The sequence below is a fragment of the Parambassis ranga genome, chromosome 12 (genome assembly GCF_900634625.1).
Source record: "Parambassis ranga chromosome 12, fParRan2.1, whole genome shotgun sequence".
Taxonomy (NCBI): Eukaryota; Metazoa; Chordata; class Actinopteri; family Ambassidae; genus Parambassis; species Parambassis ranga.
This window is the reverse complement of record NC_041032.1, coordinates 9,301,522-9,311,728: the sequence shown is the minus strand read 5'-3', so window position 1 is coordinate 9,311,728 and position 10,207 is coordinate 9,301,522. Positions and strand designations below refer to the sequence as shown.

The 10,207-nt window shown below is 39.8% G+C and overlaps 1 protein-coding gene across 2 annotated transcripts; it reads right to left on the bottom strand.

Moving 5' to 3' along the window:
* opn4xa (opsin 4xa) lies at positions 1-9,509 on the bottom strand. Of its 2 annotated transcripts, none has more exons than XM_028417830.1 (10): positions 9,312-9,509; positions 6,064-6,205; positions 3,021-3,154; positions 2,663-2,866; positions 2,412-2,583; positions 1,723-1,884; positions 1,487-1,594; positions 1,232-1,406; positions 943-1,086; positions 1-830 (listed from the first exon to the last, which is right to left on the bottom strand). In XM_028417830.1, exons 2-10 carry the CDS (start codon positions 6,195-6,197, stop codon positions 405-407), a joined length of 1,659 nt encoding a protein of 552 aa, XP_028273631.1. In that variant the 5' UTR covers positions 6,198-6,205; positions 9,312-9,509; the 3' UTR covers positions 1-404. The 2 variants fall into 2 exon arrangements, with proteins under 2 accessions (XP_028273631.1, XP_028273632.1); XM_028417831.1 differs by having other exon boundaries at positions 692-830; positions 938-1,086.
* Positions 9,510-10,207: the final 698 nt, after the last annotated feature.

The following is a 10,207-nucleotide window of genomic DNA, read 5'->3' as shown; positions in this document are numbered from 1 at the left end:
CTTAAAGTAAACAAATGAAGTAGAACAGTAGCATCCTTACAAAATAAATAAGAAACATTCTTTGAAGAGACTCCCTCTGGCCTCTTTAAAGTTAATAATAAACGTGTCTAGTTGGATCATACATTGTTCCTGATGTGGAGTTAATTCTTTGCTTTAGTGTAACTTGACTTAAGGGTCCTTTAAAGTATGGGTAAGTGGGTATTAATAGGACAAACAAGGTGAATATCACTTTAAAGGACTATTGGAACAAATGAGTTAATAAAGTATTAACTGTGTAAAAAAATAAAAAGATATTTTTGAAAATAAAAATAATAACTCAGCATTCTTGGAAAATAAAATACTTCACTCGGCTTTGTCACACTGACTCCTACCCCCATATATAAATAAACACATCAAATCAACATTTAGCTTTCTGGTGCTGAGAGAGAGAAACGTTTGCACAGTTGAGCAGAGCAGTCAAGAGTCTGTAAATCGAGCAGCAGTTCTTTCTGTCTGCTTTGTGTAGTTTGTTTGTCTTCACAATAACCGAAATCCAATCGGTCATCGGATGAGTTTGTTCTGATGATTGCGTGGACATGTGCACACACATCATTTTCCTGAGAGTCTAGCTGGGTGAGGAGCTGTGTCATATTCTTCTCTTCTTGCCGTGTCTCTGCCTCTTCACATTCAAACTCTTTCTTTTGCTCATTCTCCTCATTCTTCACTTTGTTCCAACAACCAAGATTTTCCCTCTCTCTCCTCCTGCATGCCAAGGGCATTACACATTTGGCAGACCCAGGCAATAGATTGCAGTCACATCTGTTCAGTGAACTGTGCCCTGGGATGGCAATCTATGACAGAATTTGAATAAAACTGAGCTAAGCCCTTTTGAAATAAGGACATGATGTCCTAAAAGCTTTTAACTTAACTGTGATGATATGGCTCCAGCATCACCTACCTTACCTGTTCCTGGCTCGGGCTTCTATTTCCCCTCATCTGTTTGGTCAATGACTCATACTCTTTGTCCTTTAGAGCACCCAAGGAGGAGCTGGACTTGAAACCATGGCTCTGGTCAATGGGATCCAGCTCCACATCGCTCCAAACCTGCTGCAGGGAAATGATAAATGAAGGTAAGACTCTGATTGTAATTATGGTATGACTACATAAAACCAATTAGGCAAATGGCTTACTAATCTTGCATAATCTGTATTTATTGCTACTCTTCAAAGATGAATGCAGAAACCTGACTCACTGTTTCTGTTGTAGACATGGAGGAAACTCTGTGGAACTTTGTTTTGGAGACTGAGGACTGCCTGCTCAGCACAGAGTCCCTGAAGGAGGAGTCGCTGTGTGACGCTGACATGCAGTCCCTCTTGGGTGCCTGGGATAAGAAGTGCAGGCAGGGGACGTTTTCTGCCAGAGTATCCCTGTTTGAAAACTCAGACGTGTCAGGAAGCTGTAAAATGATCATCTCATGTGTTTTAGGAATAAGTAGGATGACACTTACCTGTATTTGGAGTGAATGATGGCATAGATAAAAGGGTTGTAGATGGCCGACGCTTTGGCTATAACAGCAGGGACGGCTTTGGAATAGGGATTGAGGATGCTTGCATATCTGAAAGATGTGGACATGTGCAAGGGGTTGAAGCATGTGGTGTTCATCATGCTAAAACATAGTTAATGATTAACATCATAAAATGAATTACACTATGTACGCCAGGTACTTCCAAGCTTTATATTTACCCAGCCCAGGCGATGAGGGTGACACATGCATAGGGAGACCAGGAAAGCACAAAGACTATGATAACCACAAAGGCTATCTTGGCCAGCTTCCATTCGGTCTTGATGGACTGCTGTTGCATCAGAGTTGACTTCCTCACCTGAGACCCCAACTTCTCCACATCTCTGTTAGAATAGGGAGAGAAAACGTGAATGCAATTTGATAAACAAACAGAAGATTAAACATATAATAAGAGGAATGAGGTGTTCCTTAAATGGACAGATCAGCAGATCAAGCAAAGAGTGACAGATTAGCTCGCTAATCGTGATTACACAACACAACCAGGAGAGCCTGTGGAACATGCAATTATCATAGAATCATCTCAAGATGGTGGTCACCAAGACTAATGCTGCCTTCATGTCAGCTGGTAGAGCAGAAACAGAATAAGTTGACCTCAGGGTCAATACTAAGGCTTACATCTGTAGTAATTTGAGTGTGGTCTTGAAACTACAGCAAAAAGGGGGTAATTTGGCTGAATTTGTTGGATAGGATTCCTGTGTCAACCTGTTAGACAGTGTGAAATAGGGTAAGCGGAACGCGACGGCTCTTAAAAGTACAGAGCAGGTGAATGTTAATAAGGAGGTGTGATGGCCTTTTATTCCCCAAGTAAACTGTCTTCCTCTGAATGACAGCTTTGATGTTGTGTATTTACCTGCTTGTATGCCGAATTGCCAGGAACATGCACAGATAACAGTAGGATATAATGCCAAGAGGGATGAAGAATACAAAGCAGCACAGCATCAAAGTGTAACTTTTGTTGGCTGGAGTAGACGTCACATAGTCCCACGTGCAGGAGGTCATCAGGCCCTCCGGTATGTACGAACCTTCAGATAAATGACAGCGAGATGAACAAAGAGGTTTAAATAATAAAAAAAAGTACGAGAAGAGAATAAACAAACTTACTCCAACCCAAAAGTGGTGCAAGGCTCCAGGCTAGTGAATACAGCCAGACCAGAGCAATAATGAGGCACGTGCGTCTTGTGGATGTCCATTGAATGGCCTGCAGAGGTTTAGTGATGACAATGTAGCGGTCTACAGAGATGGCCAGGAGGTTTATCATTGAGGTTATTCCAAATAAAGCCCCGCAGAAGGCATATATTTTACAGCCTGTAGGAATAAAGAAAGATGGAAGCATTCATAAATCAAACTAACAAGTAGAGGACACAGATTCTGGGTCTCTTTCCAAACTATACCATGCTGATATATACAGTATGTACATAGAAAAAGAAAGAAAGCAAGATCAAATATTAAAAAAGAATACCTGTTTCACCAAAAATCCAACCCTTGTAAAGTGAGTTAACAAAGAAGATGGGTGATTGTGTGATGGCCATCAGGAAGTCACTGACTGCCAGGTTCATGATGAAAAAGTTGGGAGGGGTCCGTAGTTTCTTGTTACTGGAACACATCATAGAAAAACACATTATTTCATTCATGAAGGCTGATCAAAATGTGATGAGCAATGAACACATTAATAATTTACTATGAGAAATAAACTGGAATGGTAGCACAGCTATTGATTTCCTGGTGACTCATTGTGACCTTTTGGTGTCAGCTGTAATGAATAGGTGTCAATCCAAGTTGGCACTTCATCTTAAGATGGCAAAAATACAATTACAGGACCTTTAAATAAAGATGCATCGTTGCAGAAATAAAGGGAAATAGCGAGGGGCCAAATCGCCAAAGGATTTCAGAAAAATTACCAGCATTCATTGACTCTTTGTTTTCTGCGTTCTTGGAGCTAATTGCAGGCTTTGTCCCTGACAGTGGCTCCTCCTTGGCTTCCCTCAATCCCTGAAGTCACTTCTCTCCTCTTTCCAGGAAAGAATTAAAGCGGAAAGAGAAACTGACACATTCGATTCATACTTACTACACAGGTATTAACCATACTATGACAAACTCAAAGGCCCAGTGCATAGGATTAACCTGCTCCTGTGGCTGCAGCTATCTGAGCGGGATCATTTTTCACCATTTTGAAGGAAAATGTGTTGGAATTTAACCGAATTTCAACCCTTCTTGTCTCCATTAGGCTAAATTAGCATGGTCCTATAGTCTTTGGAGGATATATGTTGTTCTTTTAGGTGAAAGAGAGGTCAGACTACGGGGTGCAGGAATAACAAAGTCACGTGTGGTTTGCAATGTGAGGAAGAAGTTAAAAGCAAATAAATGAAGCTGAAACTACACATTCTTTGGACAGAAGGTTTGTACTTTTATCTCTGCGAATTCCCTAATAACGAATAAAACAACCTTTAGAAGGACAGTGTCATTGTGTCACATAGTGGTGTATGGTCAAGGTCCATAAACCTCACATGTATGAAGCCAATGGAAGACCTCTGGTTTGGCATGACTGAGAGAGCTGCACAACATATTGAACAACAATCAAATCTGGAAGCGGATGTAGATTAATATCCAAATTATATAAAAGTTTTCAAAACTCTCTAAGCCGAAACACCAATTACATTAAACGTAAATGACAAGGGGCAGGAGGATTGGTAATAAGGGAAGAGGAATGGTTAAATATGTGTAACTTACAGTGGGAACCCACAAAATCACACAGCCGGCCAACAGATTTTGACATCAGTGTGTGTGTGTGTGTGTGTGTGTGGTGCGAATTTGTGGTTTTAAAATAAGTACCAGTGCCAGTGTGTGGTGATTATTTAAATGAAATGTTAAAAACATAAACAAATTTTAGCCTTTCTAGAGCAGGCTTCAGATAGATAGATATTAATAACTTCTTATAAGAGGCTTTGATGCCTTTCATCTGCGGGGTGTCTGTGTAATGTGTCACTGAGCATTTAACACTCACATTGATCACATTATACATTTATTTTGTGACATAAAAGGTATAGAGATTACAGAGACACACATGTACTTTGATCCAACTGAACTGACATCAATTACATTATTACATCAGCGCTGCTATCAACAATGGCCTCTGGGCATTGTCCTCCTTCTCTAAAAAAAACACTGCTTAGGCAGATAAGTTAGAGTGTATTTGTGTGTACTAAACAGGTGTGACCGGAGTTGAGATTGAGTGACGCGACATTTGAGAGCTCCATGTGTAGCTGTGCATCACTGGTTGTTGGACCTTAATGCAAAAAGCATGTCAGGCCCAGGTTAGTAGCTGACACTTTGGTTCAACACATGCATTCAGAAGTACAGAACCAGGAGTACAAAAGATAACATACACACAAAATCATTCTATTTAAAGTCAGAAAATTCAACAGTTGCTTTAAAATCTTTCACTGCACAGCTGTGTACGTCTTTTACAAAATTGAAAGTCAAACTCATTTTCTATTTTCAAAGTAAAAATCAATTTGGGCTTTCATATACTATTGACCTGCAGTACCATCGATTAAGTTTATTAACCTCCTATTGCTGTCTAGGTGGTTGCACAGAGTTGACTGCACACAATGACTAAACCATTGAACCCGTGCATTGATTTACAGTATCTAGTGCAGTTTGAAAATTACCGAGTTGTTTCCTGGTATTGAACGCCTGCGGGCTGCTGTGAAGACCCTGCATGACAATGCTTGCGGCAACTTAAAGCAAAAACAAACCTCTAAATTTCAGTTATAAAATGTTAAAGTGTCACATGAACTGCTTAAAGTTCAAACAAAAGACACCAGTATGAGTTGTAGTTAATAATCAGTCTTGTGGCGTTGCGTGATTGGGACCTTAACACACGCTGTTGTCTCTACTGTGCTATTTAAATATTATAATGTGCACTTTAATGTTTGTGTTTAGATTAACTAAACAGTCTTCAGGCAAAGTACTTCCAGGAAACGACCTGTTCAGAACAGTGGAGCACTGTGCAGTCCAACCGTGTCGTCCTTCTTGACTTCCTGGAATCTGTCCTCGGGGCTTGTTCACATGCATAAATGTGATGGAGGCTTCTAACACTGTTAGATATACAGTACTAATTAGGCACTGTTAGTTTATTTAGGTAATAAAAGCATATTTAAGTCAACACACTGTAGATTTTACCGCTTCTATTTATTTGACACGTGAAGCTGGGATATTTGCATAAGGAATATGAAAATTAATTAAAAAGAAATAATAATTTGTGTATGTATAATAAAATGTGTTAACTTAAAATGTATTGATGTGCTTTCAAAACAAAAGAGACTCACATAAAATTTAAATTGTAAGCATCATAGAATCATACAGCTGAAAGAGAATGAACTGAGTCTGACCACACATCTTAAAACTTAAAAACAATTACAAACTGTGTGACCATAAAATCTGAGGTATCAAGGTTGTTTATGGCATAACATTCATTCACATTTTATCACTGTTTTGCTTACCAGAAGAAGGCGTACATGACCAAGGCATTCCCAGTGACCCCCACCGCTCCAATCACCAGCACAAAGAAGGCAACGATGTAGTGCGCATGGTCGTAGACGTCCACCTGCCGGTAGAATCCGGTATCCACATCCATTTCTGTGACTACAACCACACACACACAGATTTCAGCATCACACGGTCTTATCTTTGTGTGCAGCAGAAACACTTATATAAATCCAATCTTTGTCTCTGCCCTTCTGACCCACTAACCTTTTCAGCCTTATGTAAGAGTAATGGAACGATCAACAAGTACAAATGCCTGGCATATAGAATCCATCTGCAAAGCTACGGTTGTCATTGTTGCATGTAAACATTTTATTTGAACACTTTCTACACTCAAGGTCGAGTGAATTGGAGTGATGTGTTACATGCTCACTCCTGCTCTCATGGCAGCTCGTCCTCACCTGAGGCATCACCATGGTTTGCAAGAAAACAACAGTGAAACCAGCTGCAGGTGGCTGAAAGGTTTTGGTGCCTAATCCCAACCAAACAGCCAGCTTAAACAAATAAAGTGAAGCCAGTCTTCACGCCACTTCATTTTCCTTTTCACTTGCAGTTTTGTTTTCATTAAAACTCATTTTAATAGCCTCCCTCATTCTTTCACAACCTTAGACATCCTAAAAGGCAAAAATTCTTCCATCTGCAAAGGTTTTGGTTGATTTCATGGCTGCCACTTTTACTTATAACCATTTTACATGCACATATACAACCACCTGACATGTAAACGGCAATGACTTCAATGGCCTACAAAACCCAACCTAGTGATTTCAGAACATATTCCTTTCATAAACTACTTTTGCATTACTTTTTTGTTACTTTAACATCACTGTCTGTGGTAAAATGTCAAGAGTATCAGATTGCCTGTGTTGTGTTGAGGTTTGTTTGTCCTCTAGCAAAGATAATTGGTCAGACTGAAGTTAAGCCTGGAAGCAGGAATACGGTCTAAGGTAAAAAGATAGATGAGCACTTCTGATTTGGGTGACATTTCCTGTGGACCACTATGTGGACCACTAAAGCATCTCATGTTTAAGCCAAGGTAAATGTTTCAGCTGCACATCTGAAGAGTTTCTCTTATGCACATTCCTGTTTCATTGTTGCCATGTTGACATGCTGACCTACATGGCAACCTACATTGTCCCTGCAAAACATCAGCATATTAACATTGATTTTTTTAGGCATCAGCTAAAAGCTGAACTGTTCCTGCAGCTTTGCAGAGCTGCTAACATGTCAGTGAGCTCAGCATGTTCAGCAGAGGTGAATCGACAGTAGTGCTAAAAAAATCTCATCGGACCAGATCTATACACATTTCTAGAGGGTGATATCATGGGGTGGAGATCACGAACAAGGCAATAAATCTTTTTATCCTTTTATTTTGCCTTGTTTTTATCCAATCTGGCCCCACATCTTGCTTTTTGTTTTCCTTTGTCAGTTACATTATACATTTTTAGACCCTTTGACCCCAGCTTAAACCTTGTAGTTTTCAGTCCTTTCAAGGCTTGATTAAAACCCAAAGTGAACTCTTCCACATCCTTTCACATTCCACAAACTTCAAAGTGCTCTCTTGTATTTTTGGACTAAACGTCTCCCTAAATGCCCTCAAGTTTCTCCTATATGCTGACACAACACGACAGATGTAGAGTGAGCATGCATTTTCCTGCATGAATTACATGTGTTCTAGCTTATAGAATCAGAATCGGTTTATGGCAGTCAGAACATTTTAATATCAATTATTAACGCTTGTAGACTGCAATATCGGTTGGCCAAGTATTAATCATGATAAGAGTTTAAGTGCAGTGAAGCTTCTGTGGCCACTCCGGTCAGCAGGGAGAGCCTCACTCCATCTTATTGAACTGATGCACTTTGACAGCTCTTGTGAGGTCACTTTATGAAAGGCCTGCACTGTATTTAAGAACAATAATCCTTTAAAAATAGATGCATTTGACCTGGCAGATTGATAGAGGTGTCAGAATTGCCTAATGATCAGGAGTTTTTATCAAATAAGTGATTAAGTCAAGGTGATAATGAAAATGGCTGCATGGCGTTCTTATGCTCAGATGTGATTATAAGAGGATAGAGTTAATGTAATGAAAACAAAATTGCACACACCATATGAACTACACATAACTCAGCGCCTCTTGTTATTACAGAAACGAGTTGGTGCACACGCTACATCTGCTTCAGAAGAAGAAACCGCAATTATACCCAGCAATTACAACAATTACACCAACTGTTGTTCTACGTTATGTGAAGTGAGAGAGCTGCATTTTCATTTGCAACAGCCAGACAAAGACATCTGTATGGCTGCACAGTGGGCGCAGTACACATGGACATGCAGTGTGTCAGGTTCACACAGGGAGCTCATGCTGTGCTTAGTGAAGCTTTGTGTGCGTCACAGGAACTCTCAGTCACCTCTTATTTGACCACATCAAACCATCAAACCATATTTTTATATGAAACCAGCAGTAATGAAAAATCTAATCAATGTTGCTGTGCTAAAGCTGAAGGTGTATATTTTTCCCTCTTTGGTGAACATTTCATAATTCAGACTGATGCATGTTTACTCAGAAAACAGCACATTGTTCATTGAAAGCAAATGGATCGATAAGAGAGAATATGCTGCGATAGAGGAACACATGCGCTGAACATATCAAGTGTTTTCTTTCTTGTTTTATAGACAAAATCCATTTAAAACCTTTTAAGAGTGTATTAACATCAAAGATATGGATAGAGAGCACAGTTTAAATCAACAGATGTTTTATTTTTTATGAAAATACTCAGCTTTTAAAGTTATCCTCTAAAGTTGACGATCATTAATTATACATGTCGGACTATAGGATGTTATCAGTGATCGGTAGAGCATCAGGGGATCAAACCCCCTTCTGACAATACCTGTCGAGGTTAAATTAACTTATGGTTCATTAACATTTATTTACTATAATAATAACAATGACTTATGAGATATAAATAAATCACTGACTGCAGTCAAGATGTAATCTGGACTTTGAAGTTGAAATTAAAACACAATATTAGCAACATAGGAATCAATCATGTTTGGTTAAAACACACCATTAAAAATGAAAAATCACATGTAGTTCACATTTTTGTTTGCTTAAGTTTGCTTTATGTGAAATGTCTTTTCTCTAAAACATACTGTAGTTTGAATATATTTGTACACATGAGAAACAACACAGTGAGAGATCAAACTAACCTCCTTATCCAGAAAGTGAAGTCCTCTTTTTTTCCTCTTTAGGGAAACTCTTTGTTGCTGAGTAGAGGAAGCCAATCAGACACCCCGAGGCTGTACAGTACCGTGAAAAATTGTGAAAGAGAAATGAAAGAGGTCGATGAGTGTTTCCTTAAGTTTGATAGGTTCACACACTGCTGCGGCTGTAGTAGGTCTGCTGCTGCCATCGGTGGCTGAGAAGAGACACAAACGCACAGGAAGACAGAGAAGCAGCAGCACACTGACCCATCCCCCTGCTATAGCAACCCATCACACAAAGCTCTCTGATGGTACAATGCATCAATCAAACCAATGTGTGGCATGTGTGTGTGTGTGTGTGTGTGGGAAGGCTTATCTGGTCATATGTTTCAGGTGTCAAGTGTAAAACTCCTGTCCTATACTAATGCTAATATGAAGGCAATGCATGTTACAATTATTTTACAACCCATGTTGCATGTTGTACAGCTTCACTGAACCAGACCAGGGCAAACTTTGCACACATTTATTTCTGTGTATTTGGTACCCTTTTGCCAGCAACACAACTATATGGGAGGCAAGCACCAGGTGTGAATGAAGCTTACGTAAGAAGTGACAGCTCACTTGCCTCTGCGTCCCACTGGGAGTTCTGAGAACAGTGGAGAGGAGTCTTGTGGTTTTGCAAAGCACCAGACCTTTTACAAAGTATGATACTTGTTCACTGCTCATCCTTGTGTGAGGAGAATCCTGAGAAAAGCACTCAGATAAAAGCCTCCCAATGTTTATCATCTCATGCGCAACTGAGCAGGCAGCTGCAGCACCTCCTCTGGCCCATGATATTTTCTCTTTTCTACACTGATTCTTCTCTGTGAAGCTTCAGTCTGCATACATACTGTTGCAGGAGG

Coding starts and splice junctions, on each gene's coding strand:
- opn4xa (XM_028417830.1), bottom strand. CDS start 6,197: ATGGATGTGGATACCGGATTCTACCGGCAGGTGGACGTCTACGACCAT. Junction 3,155..6,063: donor GTCATGTACGCCTTCTTCTG/GTAAGCAAAACA, acceptor GATGTGTTCCAG/TAACAAGAAACTACGGACCC. Junction 2,867..3,020: donor TTGGATTTTTGGTGAAACAG/GTATTCTTTTTT, acceptor TTATTCCTACAG/GCTGTAAAATATATGCCTTC.